The sequence below is a fragment of the Prionailurus bengalensis genome, chromosome B3, assembly GCF_016509475.1.
Source record: "Prionailurus bengalensis isolate Pbe53 chromosome B3, Fcat_Pben_1.1_paternal_pri, whole genome shotgun sequence".
In the NCBI taxonomy this organism is placed as follows: Eukaryota; Metazoa; Chordata; class Mammalia; order Carnivora; family Felidae; genus Prionailurus; species Prionailurus bengalensis.
This window is the reverse complement of record NC_057355.1, coordinates 32,713,186-32,735,721: the sequence shown is the minus strand read 5'-3', so window position 1 is coordinate 32,735,721 and position 22,536 is coordinate 32,713,186. Positions and strand designations below refer to the sequence as shown.

Here is a 22,536-nt window from a genome sequence, read left to right as displayed (position 1 = left end):
AAATGTTCTCTCTGACAAATTAAAATTAATGTCTTTTTCTCTGATGACTTGGTCATTAGAGATAACATTTTTCTTTGAGCTTTCCATATTGTGCTAATGTGAACATTTCAGTAAAATGCTAAATCATCACTCATTAAAAATATTTCCCAAGAACCAGAAATAAGTAATTTCTTTTCTCAGATGCCTGGATTATACTAGGCATTATGATATTTGGAATTTGTAGAGTTAGGACACTGCATGTAGTATTCCTGTGCTTTGTAGTAAGCTAAATGCTTTCCTTAACCATAATTCTACCTATTCAACAAAGAAAATGGAAGGCTCTTATAAAACTTTTTGTTATAAAGAAATTCAAACAGGGGCGCCTGGGTGGCGCAGTCGGTTAAGCGTCCGACTTCAGCCAGGTCACGATCTCGCGGTCCGTGAGTTCGAGCCCCGCGTCGGGCTCTGGGCTGATGGCTCAGAGCCTGTAGCCTGTTTCCGATTCTGTGTCTCCCTCTCTCTCTGCCCCTCCCCCGTTCATGCTCTGTCTCTCTCTGTCCCCCAAAAAATAAATAAACGTTGAAAAAAAAATTAAAAAAAAAAAAAGAAATTCAAACATAATCAAAGATAGATAAAAGAGTATAGTAAACTCACATGTATGTATCACCAGCTTCAATGGTTATCAACTCATGACCAATCTGGTTTCATCTATATCCTGTGTCCATTGTGTTATTTTGAAGGAAATCTCAGACAGCATACCATTTCATCGATTATTTCAATTACCTCTAAAAGATAAGGGACCAGGGGCGCCTGGGTGGCTTGGTCGGTTAAGCATCTGACTTTGGCTCAGGTCATGATCTCACGGTCCGTGAGTTCAAGCCCTGCATCGGGCTCTGTGCTGACAGCTCAGAGCCTGGAACCTGTTTCAGATTCTGTGTCTCCCTCTCTCTCTGCCCCTTCCCTGTTCATTCTCTGTCTCTCTCTGTCTCAAAAATAAATGAACGTTAAAAAAAATTTTTTTTTTAAAAATAAAAGATAAGGCACCAGTTTTTGTTTTATTTTATTTTTTTTAGAGAGAGAAAGTGTGCGCACATGTGCACATGCAAATGAGCAGGGAAGGGGCAGAGAGAAGGAGAAGGAGAGAGCATCTCAAGCAGGCTCTGTGCTATTGGTACAGAGCCAGACACAGGCTGGATCTCACAAATCATGAGATTGTGACCCGAGCTGAAATCAAGAGTCCCGACAATCCGACACTTAACTGACTGAGCCACCCAGGTGCCCCTGGATGCTGACTTTTCTTTCTTTCTTTTTCTTTCTTTCTTTTTCTTTCTTTTTTCTTCCTTCCTTTCTTTTCTTTCTTTCTTTCTCTTTCTTTCTTTCTTTCTTTCTTTCTTTCTTTCTTTCTTTCTTTCCTTAAAATGTGTATTTACTTATTTTGAGAGAGACAGAGAGTGTATGCACACACATGTGAGTGGGGGAGGGGAGAGGGGAGACTATCCCAAGCAGGTTCTGTACTGTCAGCATGGAGCCTGATGTGGAGTTCAGACTCACGAACAATGAGATCATGACCCTAGCCAAAACCAAGAAGAGTTGGATGCTTAACGAATTGAGCCACCCAGGCACCCCTGGATGCTGATTTTTAATAACTGCTCAAGGTGGGGTGCCTGGGTGGCTCAGTTAGTTAAGTGTCTGATTTTGGCTCAGGTCATGATCCCGTGGTTTGTGGGTTTGAGCCCTGAGCCGGGCAGAGCCTGGAGCCTGCTTTGGATTCTGTTGCTCTTCCTCTCTCTGCCCCTCCTCTGCTCATGCTTTGTCTTTCTCTCTCTGTTTCTCAATAATAAATAAACGTTAAAAAAATTAATAACTGCTCAAGGAAAGGTAATTGGTATTTGGTTTGGATTTGGGAAGGAAAGACTGTAAGGATGCAAGCTACCATTTTTCCTAACTCCTTAGAAACTTCTAATTAGACAATTTCAGAATGTATGAGCATACTTTTAAGATCTTTTAGATGAAGGATTGCAACAAATATTTGAAAAATAGTATTATATACCCAGATATTTGTGTAACCCTCTCATGCCCTCAAGTCCATGCTCAAGCCTCACCTTCTCATGATGCCTACTGTGACCACATATTTATATTGTAACTTTCATGCCCTGTCTTTACACTCCTATTCTCTTGACCCTGCTTTACTATTTCCCTACCTCCTAGCACTTTCTGATATACTAGATTATTTATTTATTTATTATGTTAAGTGATGTGCCTAGAGCATTTGACACCCAGAGTGGATAATTTTTTTTTAACATTTTTTATTTATTTTTGAGAGAGAGAGGGAGAGAGAGAGACAGACAGACACTGAGCACGAGCAGGGGAGGGGCAGATAGAGAGGGAGACACAGAATCTGAAGCAGACTCCAGGCTCTGAGCTGTCATCACAGAGCCTGAGGTGGGGCTTAAACTCATGAACCACGAGATCATGACCTGAGCTGAAGTTAGACGCTTAACTGACTGAACCACCCAGGCGCCCCTGGAGTGGATAACTTTTTTAAAAAATGTTTATTTATTTTTGAGAGAGGACAGAGCACAAGTGGGAGAGGGGGTAGAGAGAGAAGAAGACACAGAATCTGAAGCAGGTTCCCGGCTCCGAGCTGTCAGCCCAGAGCCTGATGCGGGACTCAAACCCATGAACCACGGGATCATGACCTGAGCTGAAGTCGGATGCTTAACAGACTGAGCCACCCAGGTGCCCCTGGAGTGGATAATTTTTTAACACTCCACTCCCCTAAATGATGACATTATTTTCATAAAATTTTCACAAATGAAATTGTTCATTTATTTTGTAGATAGTAAATTTTTCTATTGAGCTTCATTATTATACTCATGGCAGTAAAATCAATGAGAAAAGGGAAATACACATTATAGTATAAGACAGGAAAAAAGCATAACTCCTTAGCTAATTGTTTTTACATCTCGTTAACTGAACTTTGATTCTTTGGTTAGAGGCTGATACTTTATGTAATTAATCACCCACAAACTAACAAATGATTAAAAAACCTGAATCTCCAATGGTACAATCTAAGCAACTAATGATAAAATTGCTGTTTTGTTCTCCTTTTTGTTCTTTAGTTTGGAAACATTTAATAATTTAAAATGTTAAAGTTATTATTAAAGTTTAGTAAAATACTTTTAGTGTGAGCTAAAATTTACACTTCAACAAAATGTTCCATCTTGTCAGTTGCACTTATAATTAAACACAAATCTAAATACCAAGAGGTCCCAGATTTTGAGTAACTTAAATCCGTTTTTTTGTCTTTACAATCAGTGTGCTATCATTGTTTATTTTGAATCTAGTTTAAATGCAGAAGGACATAGTACCACAGGTTTGAAGTAAACTGCATCCTAAGAAAGAGTTGGAGACAAGAACTTTGCATTAAACAAGCTTGAAGTATTTCAAATCTTTGTGAGCTATTCTTGAAACAAATGTATGTGGTTAAGTCTGCATTTAAGTGGGCCAACGTTATAACTGGGAGTTTTCCAAATGAATGCGTAAAAGACCAAGTTTATTAAAGAATAACAATATGATAATTTGAAGCTTACACATGTGTTATTTAAACTTAGCAGTAATTGTAGCAGTTGTTTGGAACTAAGACCAACAAAAGACTTTTTTCAGGGAGTATTTTCTCAGTGACATTGATTAGAATTGTGGGCATGTGGTGGTAGTAAAAAGCAGAGTGCTTGTTAGTCAGTTTGACTATTGTTTATAAATTCTTGACAAAGCATTCCCTTATTGCCTGAACCAGGATTGACTGCTCTCAACATCCCACCCTTAGAGTGCCACTAATTATACTTGTTTATTGTAGTCTCTACCCTTGCCCAGCATCCCATCCCACATTAGCTCCATGAGGCCAACTAATATTTTGTTCAGTGATGTATCACATCTTTCAAAAAAAAAAAAAAAAAAAAAACCACGCTTGACATCTAGTAGGTGCTCAATAAATATTTGTTGAATGAACAAATGAATGAATGAAGCTCAAGGTCAGGGACATTCCTTGCCATGTTTTTTTTTTTTTCTTTCCTAAATAGTTATAAAAGAAATTGGTGTATAGTGGATAGTACTTTGTTAATGTTAACCTAGTGAAATGCTTGATATATGGTGTTTTTAATCTCTACAGAAGAGTTTAGAATTTTTATTACTGCTATAAAAAATTGCCACAAACTTAGTGGCTTATGGCAATTCAAACTTATTCTTTTATAGTTCTCGTGGTCAAAATAGGTTTTATGGGGCTAAAATCAAGGTGTCGGCAGGCTGCATTCTTTCTGGAGGCTCTAGGGGAGAATCTTTTTCTTTCCTGTTCCAGCCTCTAGTGGCTACCTGAATTCCTTGCCTTGTACTACCTTCCATCTTCCAAAGCCATCAATCACATTTCCTTCTCTGACTCTTCTGCCTCCTCTTTCCTTTATAAGAACTCTTGTGATTATATTGGGCCCCCCTGGACAATCCAGGCGCTCTCTCATCTCAAGATCCTTAACTTGAATTGCCTCTGCAGAGTCTCCTTTGCCACATACGAAAGCATAATCATAGGTTCTAGAGATTAAGACATGGAAATCTTTGAGGGGCCATTATTCTGCCTGCCTCAGCATTGTACCAATACTAGATGTTCCTATCCGTGAACAAAATGTCTCACTCCATAGATTTACATGTTCTTAAATTTCTGTCAATTTTCAGTGTGCAGGTCTTTCACTTTTCCTCATATTTATCCCTAAGTATTTCATATTTTTGATGCTGTGATAAATGTTGATATTTTTAAAATTTCAAATCCTTTTTTATTACAGTTTATTTTGAGAGAGAGAGAGTGTGTGCGCATGTGCAGGAGGGGCAGAGAGAATATCCCAAGTAGGCTCCACGCTGTCAGCATGGAGTCTAGCATGGGGCTCAAATCCATGAACCGTGAGATCATGACCTGAGCCAAAATCAAGAGCTGGGCACTTAACTGACTGAGCCACACAAGTGCCCCTAAAATTTCAAGTTCTAATTGTTCTTTACTAGTTTGTATACATTTAGTTTTCCTTTATTGCTCTTGTATCCTGTAACCTTTCTAGAATTCATTTATTCTAGGAAAATCAATTGGACTTTCTACATAAGTGATCCTGTTGTTTGTGAATTAAGACAGTTTTACTTCTTTCTTTACAATCTGGGTGTTTTATTTCTTTTTCTTGCCTGATTGCAATTGTTAGAACCTCCAGGACAGTGTTGAATAGGAGTAGTGAGAGCTAATGTTGTTTGTCTTGTTCTTTATCTTAGAGAGAAAGCTTTTAGTCTTTCACTCTTAAGTATGATGTTAACTGTAGGTTTTTCATAGATGCCCTTTGTCAGCTCTAGGAAATTCCTTCTATACCTGGTTTGCTGAGTTTTTAAATCAGGAATGGATGTTAGATTTTGTCAGATGCCTTTTCTGTATTCTGTCATTATTGAGGTGATCATATGGTTTTTCTTTTTGAGTTTGTTAACATGGTGAATTACATTCATTTCAAAATACTTCCTAATTTCCCTTTTAATTTCTTATTTGCTCATGGGTTATTTAGAAATATACTACGTAGTTTCAAAATATTTGGGATTTTTTTCAGAGATTTTTCTGTTACTGATTTCTAGTTTAATTGTGCTCAGAGAACATACTTATAAATTCACCAAGACTTGTTTTATGACCCAGAATTTTGTCTGTCTTGGTAAATGCTTTCTGTACACTTGAGAAGAATGTGTATTTTTGCTGGTATTGGGTGAAGTATTCTATAAATATCAATTGAGTTATGTTGGATGATAGTGTTGTTCAAGTCTACTATATACATTTACTGATTTTCTATGTACTTGTTCTATCAATTTTTGAGAGAGGGGTATTGACATCTCTGAATGTAATTGTGGATTTGTCTGTATCCCCCTACAGTTCTATCAATTATTGCTTCATGTATTTTTAAGCTCTGTTATTGGAGACACAAATGTTTAGGATAATTATGTCTCTTGATTAACCTACTCCTTTATCAATAAAAATGAAATGACCTTCTCTATACTTTTTGATACTCTTGCCTAATGTTAATATAGATACTTCAATTTTCTTTTGACTAGTATTCGCATGATATTATATTTTCCCCACTCTTTTGTTTTTAACCTGTTCATGTTTTTATATTTAAAATGTGGGGTGCCTGGGTGGCTCAGTCGGTTAAGCGTCCAACTTCGGCTCAAGTCATGATCTCCTATTTTGTGGGTTTGAGCCCTTCATTGGGATCTGTGCTGACAGCTCAGAGCCTGGAGCCTGCTTCGGATTCTATGTCTCCCTCTCTCTCTACTCCTCCCCTGCTCGTGCTCTGTCTTTCTGTCTCTCTCTCTCTCTCTCAAAAATATAAACACTTTTTCTTAAAATTTTAGATTCTTATTTATTTATTTTTCTAATTCTGGTTTTTTTCTTCATTTAATTTTTTATTTAATTTTTTATTTTAACTTATATCCAAGTTAGCATATAGTGCAACAATGATTTCAGGAGTAGATTCCTTAATGCCCCTTGTCCATTTAGCCCATCCCCCTGCCCACAACCCCTCCAGCAACCCTCTGTTTGCTCTCCATATTTAAGAGTCTTTTATGTTTTGGTCCCCCTCCCTGTTTTTATATTATTTTTGCTTCCCTTCCCTTATGTTCATCTGTTTTGTATCTTAAAGTCCTCATATGAGTGAAGTCATGTGATATTTGTCTTTCTCTGACTAATTTCGCTTAGCATAATACCCTCTAGTTCCATCCACGTAGTTGCAAATGGCAAGATTTCATTCTTTTTGATTGCTGAGTGGTACTCCATTGTATATACATATATGTATATATACCATGTCTTCTTTATCCATTCACCCATTGATGGACATTTGGGCTCTTTCCATAGTTTGGCTATTGTTGATAGTGCTGCTATAAACATTGGGGTGCATGGGCCCCTTCGAAACAGCATACCTGTATCCCTTGGATAAATACCTATTAGTGCAATTGCTGGGTTGTAGGGTGGTTCTATTTTTAATTTTTTGAGGAACCTCCATACTATTTTCCAGAGTGGCTGCACCAGCTTGCATTCCTACCAGCAGTGCAAAAGAGATCCTCTTTCTCCTCCTCCTTGCCAACATCTGTTGTTGCCTGAGTTGTTAATGTTAACCATTCTGACAGGTATAAGGTAGTATCTCATTGTGGTTTTGATTTGTTTTTCCCTGATGATGAGTAATGTTGAGCATTTTTTCATGTTTTGGTTGGCCATCTGGATGTCTTCTTTGGAGAAGTGTCTATTCATGTTTTTTGCCCATTTCTTCACTGGATTATTTGTTTTTTGGGTATTGAGTTTGATAAGTTCTTTATAGATTTTTGGATACTAACCCTTTATCTGATATGTCATTTGCAAATATCTTCTCCCATTCCATTGGTTGCCTTTTAGTTTTGCTGATTGTTTCCTTCACTGTGCAGAAGCTTTTTATTTTGATGAGGTCCCAGTAGTTCATTTTTGCTTTTGTTTCTCTTGCCTCCAGGGACATGTTGAGTAACAAGTTGCTGTAGCCAAGGTCAAAGAGATTTTTGCCTGCTTTCTCCTTGAGGATTTTGATGGCTTCCTGTCTTACATTTAGGTCTTTCATCCATTTTGAATTTTTTTGTGTGTATGGTGTAAGAAAGTGGTCCAGGTTCATTTCTCTGCATGTCGCTGTCCAGTTTTCCCAGCACCACTTGCTGAAGAGACTGTCTTTATTCCATTGGATATTTTTTCCTGCTTTGTCAAAGGTTAGTTGGCCATATGTTTGTGGGTCCATTTCTGAGTTCTCTATTCTGTCACATTGATCTGAGTGTTCTTGTGCCAGTACCATACTGTCTTGATGATTACAGCTTTGTAATACAGCTTGAAGTCTGGGATGTGATGCTTCCTGCTTTGGTTCTCTTTTTCAAGATTGCTTTGGCTATTCGGGGTCTTTTGTGGTTCCATACAAATTTTAGGATTGTTTGTTCTAGCTCTGTGAAGAATGCTAGTGTTATTTTGATACGTATTGCGTTGAATATGTAGATTGCTTTGGGTAGTATTGATGTTTTAACAATATTTGTTCTTCCTACCCAGGAACGTGGAATATTTTTCCTTTTTTTGTGTCTTCTTCAATTTCTTTCATAAGCTTTCTATAGTTTTCAGTGTATAGATTTTTCACCTCTTTGGTTAGATTTATTCCTAGGTATTTTAAGGTTTTTGGTGCAATTGTAAATGGGATCAACTCCTTGATTTCTCTTTCTGTTGCTTCATTGTTGGTGTATAGAAATGCAACTGATTTCTGTGCATTGATTTTATGTCTTGCCACTTTGCTGAATTAATGGATCAGTTCTAGTAGTTTTTTGGTGGAATATTTTGGATTTTCCATATAGAGTATCCTGTCATCTGCAAAGAGTGAAAGTTTGACCTCCTCCTGGCCGATTTGGATGTCTTTTATTTCTTTGTGTTGTCTGATTGCTGAGGCTAAGACTTCTAATACTATGTTGAATAACAGTGGCAAAAGTGGTCATCCTTGTCTTGTCCCTGACCTTCGGGGAAAGCTCTCAGTTTTTCCCCATTGCGGATGATATTAGCAATGGGTCTTTCATATATGGCTTTTATGATCTTGAGGTATGATCCTTCTATCCCTACTTTCTTAAGAGTTTTTATCAAGAAAGGATGCTGTATTTTGTCAAATGCTTTCTCTGCATCTGTTGAGAGGATCATGTGGTTCTTGTCCTTTCTTTTATTGATGTGATGAATCACATTGATTGTTTTGTGGATATTGAACTGGGCCTGCATCCCAGGTATAAATCCCAGTTGGTCGTGGTGAATAATTTTTTTAATGTATTATTGTATCCAAAACTAAATACACGTTTTAAAAAATAAAATGCATTTCAGGGTGTCTGGGTGGCTCAGTTGGTTGAGCCTCCGACTCCAGTCATGATCTCACAATTTGTGAGTTTGAGCATCCATTAGGCTCTGTGCTGACAGCTCAGAGCCTGGGGTCTGCTTCAGGTTCTATGTCTCCCTCTCTCTCTGCCCCTCCCCTGCTCACACTCTGTCTCTCTCAAAAATGAATAAACATTAAAATATAAATAAAATAAATTAAAATGCATTTCTTATAGGCAGGGTATAGTCATACCTTTTTGTCCTGTTAGATTGTCTTTTATTCGGGTATTTAAGCCATTTACACTTAATGTGATCGATCATTGATAGGGTGGGTATAAGTGTATAATCTTGGTATTTGTTTTGTGCTTGTCCCATCTGTTCTTTGTTCCCTTTTTATTCTTATTCTGACTTTCAGATTGAGTATTATTTATAATCCCATTTATCAATTACATTTTAAAGAAAATAGGTAGATAACAAGTAAATATAAAGTAACAAAAGTGGAAAGAACTATGGAGGAAAGCAAAGCTGGAAAAAGGAATAGGAGCCATCTGGTTTGGGCAATGAGAGGAAATGGTGGCAGTTTTCAGTAGGATGGTCAGGAAAGGTATTACCTGAAAAGGTGACATTTAAGCAAAGACTTGAAGAAGATGAAGGAGTGAGTTATGTGAATATAAGAGAATTTTAGATAGAACAGGACTGAAAAAGCCCTGAGATTTATAATCACGAATTTTCCTAGTAGGTTCAAAGAGCAGCAAGGAGGCCAGTGTGGATGGAGCAGAGTGCCCAAGGGTGATGAGAGCAAAGGGGCAGTAGGGGCTGGGTTGTAGAATACTTTGTATGAGTTTCCAAATGAGATGCAGGGCTACTGCAGGGCTTTGAGCTGGAAATAACATGATCTAACTTAGGTTTTAAAAGGATCACTCTGGAGGGGGCTCCTGGGTGGTTCAGTTAGTTAAGTGTCTGACTCTTGATTTCAGCTCAGGTCATGATCTCACAGTTCACAGGATCAAGCTGCTTGTCGGGCTCTGTGCTGATAGCATGGAGCCTGCTTGGGATTCTCTGTCTCCCTCTCTCTCTGCCCTTCCCTGGTCACACTTTCCCTCCCACTCTCTCAAAATAAATAAACTCTAAAAAAAAAAAAAAAATCACTCTGCTTACTTTATTGAGAATAAATTGTGTGGGGAGGGGGAGCAAGAACACAAAGGGAAAGCCATTTAGGAGGTTATTATGTTAATACAACTGGAGATGGTAACTCAGACCAGACCCGTGAGAAGTGATTGGATTCTGAATATTTTGAAGATAGACATGAAGGATATGCTGATGGATTAATTTGGATATGAGGAAAGGAGAGGATTTAAGAATGATTCCACCATTTACCTAAGAATTATATTCTTTGATGTGAAACTGTGGGAGTCAGATACCTACAACAGCCTGGTATGTGGTATGCATTTTGTGTTGGGAAGGCAGTCTTTTGTGCATGTAGTCTTTCAGCCCCTTTCGGCCAAGACCATAAGAATGGGTCTGAAGCCTGGAACACTTCCTTTACCAAGGGAGAGTCCTCATAGCCCATGCTCCTTTGTTCTGCTTAAGTATTATATGGCACCCAGCCAACCCTACTGCTGTATCTGTCCCTTTGGGGGAGGGAATGGCGTCCTTCTGCAGCACCAGAGGGCTGAGAACAGGCCAACTGCTCTGTATGGCTGCTGAGAGGGACCTGCTCTCTCTCCCCCGCCAGGGGGAACTGACCCCCACTACTCATGCTCATCGTGCTCTGTTTATTCTGTATGTGAGTAAAGTGCTGTTCCTCCAGTACTTGACTGTGTTGTGTTTTCCATAGTGACTCCAGTACCAAAATGCAGTGGGCAGAAATGGTTGGATTTCTACTCCTGGTGATAGGCAACAGATGTCACTTGCTCGACACTTTGTAAATATTGAATGAATAAATGAATGAATGGAGGGTTTGGACTTGGAATTAGGAGCTGTTAATTTTGAAATGACTGTTGGACCTTTAAGTGGAAATAATGAGTGGGCAATTAGATGTAACAATTTGGAGCCCAGGGGAGAAGTCTACTGGGATTCTCTTGGAAGTCATTAGTCACTACTTGAAAAACTTATAAAATAATTGGGAAAGAATTGGGGTCTCCATAGTGAGTGTTCCTACCCAACAAAAGACATATATAAAAATGTTCATAACAGCATTGTTAGTGGTAGACCTAAACTGGAAAACAATATTGATCAACAAGAGAATGAAAAAATAAATTGTGGTGTAGTCATAGAATGGTATTGTACAGTAATGAAAATGAATGAACTGGGTACATGCAACAACACTGATGAAGCCAGACATAATTCTTTCTATATAATTCTATTCTTATAAATAAAGCTAAACTATGGTGTTAGAAATCAAGCTGTGTTAGGGGGAGGAAGGAGCAGGTAGTGATTGGGAGACAGCACTAGGGTACCTTCTGGAAGGCTGGCAATGTTCTGTTTCTTCACCTGGGTGGTAATTATTATATGTTGACGTTATCATTATTCACTGAGTTGTACATTTAAGCGTTGGACACTTGGGGAGGTATTTTCAGGGTGTATATTACATTTCTAAAAAAAATAAACTATCATGTTAACATATTGCCTCCTAAAGAATTTGTTGACCAGGCTCTAGTTTTGAAAGCTCCTCTTGACTCCTAGCTATCCTTGTGGTTTTAAGTGGTCATGAAGCATAAAAGATAATCTATTTAAACTGTGGCAGGAAGAGTATCACACAAATAGCTGAATTCTTAATACTAGAAAAGAGGCAGAATAACAACCACTGAAGTTTAGATTTTAGCATACCTTCCTTGACATCTAAAAATCCTTCAAGTTTTTTTAAGGTTGGAATTTAAAGTGAATTAGAGGAAACTCAGTAGGAAATCTTAAGTTTAAATATAGCATTAAAGCTGTAAACCCCACATATGAAACTATAAGAACATTATTTCTCAATAGAATGTAGTAACCTCATAAAGATATACTTGAGTTAGGTATGTGTTGTTTTGAGCTTTGAGCATTGAGGTGAATCCATAATTTCATCTTATTATTTCTACAAGGATGTTTACCTTACAGTGTATGAAAACCACCTATACAGGGTAGCCACTTAAGACCCAAATTCTACTAGTCTGTATCTGTCAGTCATGTCCTCCTTGACATTTTGATTTCATTGCCTCAACTCCCTACAAAAACTATGGACCAAATTTAACAAGATAAAATATAATGAGAATAAATGCAAGGTCTTACATTTAGGTTCAGATGAAAATGAAAGTCTGATTTACCAGTATAAGTGATGAAGTTTCAGGAAGTTTTGCTGATATCAGATCATTCTTCAAATGGGACTACCCCCTCAAAAGGTTAATGTGATTATAGGCTGCATTAGTGCAAAAAATAGGAGACAGACCACACCAAGCGTATTATGGTCAGTTTTGGGCACCATATTTTAAGAGTGACATTGACAAATTAAAGTTCATGCAAAGAAAAGCACCAGGTTTTGAGGGATTATAAAAATGGATTGTATGGCTGAAGAAAAGAGGACTCTGAAGTCTCATAGCAACACTGTAGGGCATTATCCCCATTTTACAGAAAGGAAATTGAGGCTCAAAGATAATTAATGACTAATTAAAATATTACTGAAAAGTGGTTGGCTTAGGGCCCACATCTCTTTATTTTTAATCTAGTATTTTCATTTCAAAATATATGTTTTAGTTATATTTTTTAAAAGCTGACTGTTAGCCCCTATAGAGGAGAAATTTGAAATGATAAGTAAATGATTACAGATCTGTAAATTTTTTTAATGTTTATTTTTTTTAAAGAGAGATAGAGTGCGAGTGGGGGAGGGGCAGAGAGAGAGGGAGACACAGAATCTGAAGCAGGCTCCAGGCTCCGAGCTGTCAGCACAAACTCCAACGCAGGGCTCAAAGTCATGAACCACGGGATCATGACCTGAGCCAAAGTTGGAGCTTAACAGACTCAACCACCCAGACACCCCTACAGATTAAACAGAAGGAAAAGAAATCTTCAGAGTAGGAAGCTCAGTGTGAGAAGATATTATACATTTATTGGTATTTCTGAAGTGTATTGTCTTATGCACATTTCTTTCACTTTTTCTTTCTCAAGGTTTTTGACTCCAGTGAAGAATCTGGGTATCTTGTTCTCACCATCGTTATATCAGGTCATTTCTTCATTTCCCAAGGACCCACACTGCTGGTAGGTTTTATGCCTATAGTTTAATATGCAAATATATTTCTTTATATTTGTAGCTTTACATTAATTTTTGTACTCTCATGCTTCTTCAGTCTCACAGAAATTCATCAGGTTCAACAAATTAAGCATTTATTGAATGTTCTTTAGCAGTAGGTAATACAGATATATACTGAAGAGGTTTAGGGTTCTGTTTTGGGAATCAAAGTGGATCAAAGGATTGAGATTAACCAGTATTATAAAGGATTCTTAACTGGGGAAATTGGGTTGAGACCGGCTAAATTTATAGAGAAATGTGTGGAGGGTTTTTCAAAGAAGGTAAAGAACATATGCAGAGGGATAGATTTGAGGAAATAGAAAACTTGAAACAGGCTATTATTAACTTTCATAGCCCTCTATAAAACTAATTTTATAAAGGTGCATTTGTTCTTTATTCTGAACACACACATGTATTGTAGGAAATTTTTGAAATGAAGAAATAAAGGAGAAAATAACATTCATTTTTGCTTGAAAGTTTGTCTGAATTGGTATTTAGAAACAAAATGAAGAAACAAGACAACTTCTAGTCAAAGAATTGTAAAAGAAAGGAAATATAAAGGAAGGTTATTACATCATTTACCTGTGAATAATATCTACATAGACATAATAAATTTGTACAGATATTTACTGAATATCAACATAGGCATAACTTATTCACTTAACGGGTATTTATTGACAAATTATTACATAGTAGGCATTGTTCTAGGTGCTAGGGATATAGCAGTAAACAAAGACAGAAATCCCTATCATCATGGAGTGTCATCATTTTAGTGGGGAGAAACATCATAAACAAATAGGTCAAATAATAAACAAATAGGTCAAATATAGTTAAAAGATATGAATTTTTGGTGGATCCCTTATACATTCTATTTTATTAGGATGGCAGCATCCCACAGTCGTATATTGTGATGATCCGTCTCTCCACTTACGTGGTGTATAGCCTTATCCTTGAATGTGAAGTGACCTGCAAAGTCCTCTTTGTGTTCCTCCTGATTTTTAAAACTGCAGCAATGGTATCATTTTTGCTTTATTTACCACTGTTAGGGCTTGAATCATTTGCAGAAGAAAAGATGTCTTCTTTAGCTTTGAATGAAGAATATTCCAGATGGTGGACAGGGGGATGCCTGGTACACAGCTAAGTTTTCCTTTATGAATATTGTGAGACTTCACTGAATGATGACAGTAAGGCAGTTTGGCTTCCTGAGACATAGGAGGACATCCTGTGCTTTGTCTGCTCCATCTGTTTGTACCAGTGGTAAACGTTGTTACAAACTGATAGAGGTCTCTTTGAATCATACATGAAACGATTTTTGCAAAGCAGTTGTAAAACTAAGGTTATCAAATTCCAAAGAACCACTACTGAGAAATACAATGGTAAATCCACAGTTTATTGCATGTTGCCTGTACATATATACCTTATATATTGGATAATACTTAAAAAAAAAAAAATTCTAGGTAGGCTTCATTCCCAGTATGGGGCTTGAACTCATGATCCTGAGATCAAGAGTCACATGTTCTACTGACTGAGTCAGCCAGGCACCCCTATTGGATAATACTTTTTAAAAGTCTTGCAATGCCTGGGTGATTCAGTTGGTTAAGCCTCCAACTTTGGCTCAGGTCATGATATCACGGTGCATGAGTTTGAGCCCTGCGTTGGGCTCTGCACTGAAGCTCAGCCTGGAGCCTGTTTCAGATTATGTGTCTCCCTCTCTCTCTGCCCTCCTCTGCTTGCACTCTGTCTCTCTCTCAAAAATAAACATTAAAATTTTTAAAAAATCTTTATTAAATGCTTTGTTTTACTTTTTTTAATGTTTATTTATTTTCGAGAGAGAGAGAGACAGAGCACGAGTGGGAGAGGGGCACAGAGAGGAGACACAGGATCCAAAGCAGGCTCCAGGCTCCCAGCACAGAGCCCAACGCGGGGCTCAAACCCACGGACCACGAGATCATGACCTGAGCTGAAGCCAGATGCTTAACTGGCTGAGCCACCCACATACCCCTGTTAAGCACTTTTTGAAACTCAGTTTTATTGGGATATAATTTACATAAAATCACTAATTTTCAGTGTTCAATTTGATGTGTTTTGGGAAATGAATATAGTTGTGTAACCACCATCACAGTTGTGATGTAGAACATCCCAAATAACTGTAAAAGTTTCTGTGTGCCCTGTTGTAGTCAGTCCCCTCTGAGGGGGGGAATCTACCCTTCTACCCTCAGGTCCTGCTTTCTGTACCTACTGTTTTGCCTTCTGTAAAATTTCATGTAAATGAAATCTGTAATATGTAGTCTTTTGTGTCTGCCTTTTTCCACTTAGCATAATGCTTTTGAGATTCATCCATATTGTCCACTCCTTTTCATTACTGAATAGCATTTACTTTATATAAACCTCATTTGCTTATGTCCATGCACCTTTTGATAAACATTTGGGTTGTTTCCATTTTGTTAATATGAATGATGCTGGTATAGCCATTTGTGTACAAGCCTTTGTATGAACAAACGTGTTTTAATTTTTCTTTGATAAATTCCCAAGAAAGGAACTGCCGCAGGGTCATGTAGTACATCTGTGTTTATAAAATGCTGCACAGCTGTTTTTCAAAGTGGCATTCGCACAAACAATGTATGGAGGTTCCAGTTGTTCCATGTCCTCACTAGCACTTGGTATTGTCAGTCTTAAGTTTATTTTAATGGGTGTCTGGTGGCATCTCATGGTGGTTTTAATTTGCATTCCCTTAATAACTAATGACATTGAACAACTTTTTATGTGTTGACAGGTGTACCTTGGAGGTACTGCAGGTTAAGTACTGAACCACTGCAATAAAATGAGCACAATGAAGTGAATCAAATGAATCTTTTTTTATTTCCCAGTGTATATATGTTAGGTTTACATTACACTGTAGTCTGTTAAGTGTGCCATAGCACTGTGTTTGAAAAAAAAAAATAACATGGATGCCTGGGTGGCTCAGTAGGCTAAGCATCCAACTCTGAATTTCGTCTCAGGTCATGATCTCATAGTTTGTGAGATTGAGCCCCACATTGGGCTTTGCACTGACAGTGCAGAGCCTGCTTAGGATTCTCTCTCTACCTCCCTCTCTCCTCTCTCTCTGTCTCTGTCTCTAAGTAAATAAATAAACAAACATTTAAAAATTTAAAAAATAGTGTACATACCTTAAATAAAAAATACTGTATGACTGAAAAATGCTAACTACCATCTAAGTTTTTGGTAAGCCATAATCTTCTTGCCTTGATGGTGATAGCTGCTGACTGATCAGGGTGGTGGGTGCTGAAGATTGGGGTGGCTGTGGAAATTTCTTAAAATAAGACAACAGTGAACTTTGCTGTATTGATGACTCTTCCTTTCACGAATGATTCCCTGTAGCGTGCAATGCTGTTTGATAGCATTTTCCCCACAGAACTCCTTTCAAAATTGGAGCCGATACTCTCAAATCCTGCTGCTGCTTTATCAACTAAGCTTATGTCATATTCGAAATCCTTTGTTGTCGTTTCAACAGTCTTCACAGCATCTTCACCAGGAGCAGTTTCCATCTCAAGAAACCACCTTCTTTGCTCACCCATAAGAAACAGCTACTTATCCGTTAAAGTCCTGTCATGATATTGCAGTAATTCAATCCTGTCTTCAGGTTCCACTTCTAGTTCTCTTGCTGTTTCCACCACATGTGGAGTTTCTTCCTCCACTCAAGTCCTGAACCCCTCAAAGTACTCCATGAGGGTTGGAATCCACTTCTAAACTCCTGTTCATGTTGATATTTTGACCTCTTCCCTTGAATCAGGAATGTTCTGAATGGCATCTAGAATGGTTAATTCTTTCCAGAAGGTTTTCAATTTACTTTGTCCAGATCCATCATAAGACCCTCTACAGCAGCTATCACCTTACAAAGCATAGTTCTTAAATAAAACTTGAAAGTCAAAATGACTCGTTGATCCACAGGCTGCAGAATGACTGTTATGTTTGCAGACATGAAAACAATATTAATCTTGTCATACATATTCATCAGAGCTTTTGGGTGACCGGGTGCATTGTCAATGTGCAGTCATATTTCGAAAGGAATCTTTCTCCGAGCAGAAGGTCTCAACAGTGGGTTTCAAATGTTCAGTAAACCGTGCTGTAAACAGGTATGCTATCATCCAGGTAATGTTGTATTTATAGAACACAGGCAAAGTAGATTTGCCATAATTCGGAAGGCCCTGGGATTTTTGGAATGGTAAATGAGCATTGGCTTCAACTTCAAGTCACCAGCTGCATTAGCTCTTAACAGGAGAGCCAGCCTGTCCTTTGAAGCCTTGAGGCCTGGTATTGACTTCTCTTTAGCTGTGAAAGTCTGAGACAACATCTTCTTCCACTATAAGGCTGTTTCACCTACACTGAAAATATTTTGTTTAGTATAGCCACCTTCATTATCTGAGCAGGATCTTCTGGATAACTTGCTGCTTCACCTTGCACTTTTATGTTATGCTTTCCTTACACCTCCTGAACCAACCTGTGCTGCCTTCAAACTTTTCTTCTGCAGCTTCCTCACCTCTCTCAGCCTTCATAGAATTGAAAAGAGTTAGGGCCTTTTTCTGGATTAGGCTTTGGCTTAAGGGAATGTTGTGGTTGGTTTGATCTTCTGTCCAGACCGTTAAAACTTTCTCTATATCAGCAAGAAGACTGTTTCACTTTTGAATCATTCATGTGTTCACTGGAGTAGCACTGGTAATTTCCTTCAAGAACTTTTCCTTTGCATTTACAACTTGGCTAACTTGTTTGGCACCATTTGCTTGCACCTCATGTTTGGTACAAGTGGCCTAGCTTTTGACCTGTTCCAGCTTTCAACATGCCTTCCTCACTAAGCTTAATCATTTCTAGCTTTTGATTCAAAGCAAGAGACGTGTGACTCTTTATTTCACTTGAACACTTAGAAGCCATTTCACTGTGGGGTTATTACTTGGCCTAATTTCAGTATTGTTGTGTCTCAGGGAATTGAGAGGCCCAAGGAGAGGGAGAGAGATGGGGAAATGGCTGGTCAACAGAGCAGTCAGAACACACACAACATTTATTAAGTTTGCTGTCTTAGATAGGTGTGGCTCATGACTCCCCAGAACAATTATAATAGTAATATCAAAGATAACTGATCACAGATCACCCTAACAAATATAGTAATAATTAAATAATGTGAAATATTGTGAGAATTACCAAAACATGACACAAAGACATGAAGTGAACAAATGCTGTTGGAAAAATGGCACCAATATACGTGGCTTTGCACAGGCTTGCCACAGACCTTCCATTTGTTATAAAAACACAGTGTATGTGAAGCACAGAGGTTAAGTATTGCACAAAAGTGAAGTGCAATAAAATGATGTATGCCTGTATTTGCCATTTGTATGTCTTATTGGTATAGTGCCTTTTTATATCTTTTAACCATTTTTAATTCAGTTGTCTTTTTATGTTTGAATTAAAGGAGTTCTTATTCTGATTACAGCTCTTTTATCAGAAATATGTTCTGCAAATATATTTCTGTGGCTTACCTTTTTATTTCTTTACAGTTTTTTTGATGAGCAGAAGCCTAAAATTTTGAAGAAGTCCTTTTTTCTTTACTTTATGGCTCATGCTTTTTATTTTTGAGAGAGAGAGAGAGAGAGAAAGAGCGAGCGAGCGCACGCACTGCTGCTCGTGCTAATGCAGGGGAGGAGGAGAGATAGAATCCCAAGCAGGTTTTGTACTGTCAGTGCAGAGCCTGATGGTGGGTTCGATCTCTCGAACTGTGAGATCATGACCTGAGCCAAAACTAACAGTTGGACGCTTAACCAACTGAACCATCCAGATGCCCCTGTGGCTCATGCTTTTTTATGCTGTTTTAGAAATATTTATCAATTTGCCATGATTGCAATAAAAATTTTCTGTGTTTTCTTCTGGAAATGTTAAAGTTTTAGCTCTTACATTTAGGCTTATGGTCCATTATGAATTTTTAGTATTAGTTGATGACACTAATATTTATTAGGGCCCCTTCTTCCCCTTAATTAAAGCAATGGGTATTGAGAAAAATTACTATATTGTGAAATATGATCATGGATCTTAGGGAATCTACTTCTGGAACCATTGAGTTAATTTTTAATGTATGGTGAGAATTAAGGGTCTGGATTCATTTTTTTGCAAGTAGATAGCAAATGTTCCAGCACCATTTGTTGCAAGACTAGCCTTTGCTCATTGAATTACCTTGGTACCTTTATGAAAATCAATTAGTGATGTATGTGTGGGCATATTTCTGGACTCTCTTTTCTATTGATCTATATGTCTATCCTTTCTTCCAGGAAGAGACTGTCTTGATTACTTTAACTTTGTTGTAATTTTTGAAGCAGGTAGTATAATTCCTCCAAATTTGTTCTTCAAAGTTGTTCTGGCTATTTTAGGTCATTTGCATTTCCATATAAATTTTAGAATCAGCTTTCCTATCAAAAAACCCTGCTGGGGTTTTCACTGTGATGCTTTGATTCTATAAATCATTTTGGGGAGAACTGACATCTTCATAGTGAGTGAACATGTTATGATTATTTATATTCATTATTCCATTTGTTATATATACTTTTCCTCAGCAGTGTTTTGAAGTTTTCACAATAGGTCTTGCACGTATTTAACTAACTTTATCCATAAATACTTCATAGTTTTTATGTTATTATAAATATAATTTTATGAATCTCAGTGTCTAATAGTTTGTTGCTAATGTGTAGAAACACAACTGATTTTTGACTTTGTATCCTGTGATGTTGCTAAACTCATTAGTTCCATAGCTTTTTTGTGGAGTTTTTGTAGAATTTTCCATATAGATGATCTGTTGTCAATACAGTTTTCCATTCTTCTTTCTAATCCAACTGCTCTCCCTTGCCTCCCTCCTTTCTTTTCCCCCAGGTGACACTGGGTAGGACATCCTTTACAGTGTTGAATAGAAATGGTGAAAGTTGACATCCTTGCCTGTTCCTGATCTTAGGGGAAAGCATTCAGTCCATTCACCAATAAGTATAATGTTAGCACTGAGGTTTTTGTAGATACCCTTTATCAGACTGAGGAAGTTCCCTTCCATTCTAGTTTGCTGAGAGTTTTAATCATGAATAGGAGTTGAATTTTGTTGAATGCTTTTTCTGCATCTACTGAGATGGATTGTCTTTATTTTTTTAGTTCTGTTGATGTAATACATTTTTAAAGATATCTAGTTTCTTATTGAATCTTCCTTTATCATAGAAGTATTTGCTTTTTAAAATAATATACATGTCTAAGTGATTAAAAATAAGAATGCATATTAAAAAATGTACCACCTAAATTAATTAAACAACAATTTTTGCCAGTTCATACTATTTTTTTTGACAGTATTTCTGGGGTTCCACAAGAACCAAAGTATAGAAGAGCAAACACATTGGAATTATAAAACATTTTAATTACAATTTTATATTGGTATTATATTTATACACCCCCCTCATGCTAATCTGGGTTGTGATATATTTTTAGAACTTTTCCCCTAAAAAGTAGGGACATAACAGCTATGGAAAGTTTTAGCCACTTCTGTTTTAGTAAGAGAATCCAATTGTTGGCATAGATTAAATTGTGCTATATTTGTACTATCAAATCTTTGTGGAAGCTGCACAAACCTCTAAAAAAGTCATTTATTTCAGAGAAACTGATAGCTAGGGCTCAGTGACAGCTCCCACTAGATATGTTTTTGTAGAAATCCAGACAGGTCAACAAGGCTTTGGACTTTCTGCTTGGACCTGGCCCCTATTTAAACTTCATTTCCCATAAATTTCTTGGTTCTCAGATTGTCACTTCCTATTGAGGTCCATGGGAACTTAATGTTTCAGATTAAATGTAACTTGGTGTCCAGTAGTACAATGGATTTTCGTTTAGCTCGTTCAGTTAGCACTTGCACTCTGGTGATGATTCACTGTTGGAAGGCGCTATGCACACCTACCACTGGGCTGTTCTATTGTTACTTCTTAAGGAGGGTTAGTATGGCAAGAAGACAGGGAGACCTTGGCGCCATCCTCATTCTGCCTTGGACTTGAGCTCAACAGGTTTCCCCTTTCCAGTCTTGGAATTTTGAACAGATTCTCCTTTGGTTATTTTGGGCTTTTAAAATTTGTTTTTATATAATTGTAAAATGCACATAACATAAAACGTGCCATTTTAACCATTTAAGTGTATTGTCCGCTGGTATTAAGTGCATTCACATGATTGTGCAGCCAGGACTACTGTCTATCTCCAGAAGTCTTTTCATTTGCAAAACTGAAACTCTGTACCCACTAAACAGTAGCTCCCTACTTCTAGCCTAGCACCTGGCAACAATCATTCTACTTTCTATCTCTGTGAATGGTAACTAATCTAGGCACCTCATATAAGTGGGATCATACGGTATTTGTCTTTTTGTGACTGGCTTATTTCACTTAGCAGAATGGCCTCAAGCTTTATCCAGCTGAAACATGTATCAGAATTTTCTTCCTTTTTATTTCATTGTTTTTTATTAATATTTTTTGAGTAGGCTCCACGCCCAGTGTGGAGCCCAACATGGGGCTTGAACTCACGATCTGAGCTGAAATCAAGAGTTGGACGCTCAACCAACCGAGCCACCCAGGAGCCTATCCCTCCTTTTTAAAGCTGAATAATACTCCATTTTATGTGTATACTACATTTTGTTTATCTATTTATCTGTCCGTAGACACGGGTTCTTTCTACCTTTGCCTACTGTAACTAATACTGCTATGAACATGGGTGTACAGATATCTCTGTGAGACTCTGCTTTCAATTTTGGGGGGTATATACCCAGAAGTGGGATTATTGGATCCTATTATAATTCTGTCTTAAGGAAAGAACTGCCATACCCTTTTCCCACAGTGGATACAGTATTTGAAGCTCCCACTAACACTGCACTAACACTGCACAAAGGTTCCAATCTGTGCCAACACTTGTTATTTTGTTGTTGTTGTTTCTTTAGTTGAGGCATCATTGACATACCATTATTTAGTTTCAGGTGTATAATGTAATTATTTGATATGTGTATACACTGTTAAATGATCACTACAACCATCTGGTTTAACATCTGTCACCTTATATAGTTACAAAACTTTTTTTCTTGTGATGAGAACTTTAATAAGATTTATTCTCTTAGCAACTATTTAATATGCAACACTATTATTAACTATAGTCACCATGGTGTACGTTACATCTCCACGACTTACTTATTTTACAACTGGGAGTTTGTACCTTTTGACTCCCTTTTCTTATTCCTCCCCTGCCCCCCACCAGTATCCACTCCTGGCAGCCACCAATCTCTTTGCTGTATCTGTGAGCTTGTTTTTGTTTTTAGATTCCACATATAAATGAGGTCATAGGGTATTTGTCT

At 37.6% G+C, this 22,536-nt stretch overlaps 1 protein-coding gene across 1 annotated transcript in view; it reads left to right on the top strand.

Annotated features, from left to right (window-relative positions):
- Positions 1–22,536, top strand: part of REC114 (REC114 meiotic recombination protein) — a 106,257-nt gene that overhangs the window by 10,187 nt on the left and 73,534 nt on the right. The window contains exon 2 of the mRNA XM_043555057.1: positions 13,028–13,117. Coding sequence (XP_043410992.1) covers positions 13,028–13,117 — 90 coding nt within the window. The remainder of the gene's footprint in view (positions 1–13,027; positions 13,118–22,536) is intronic.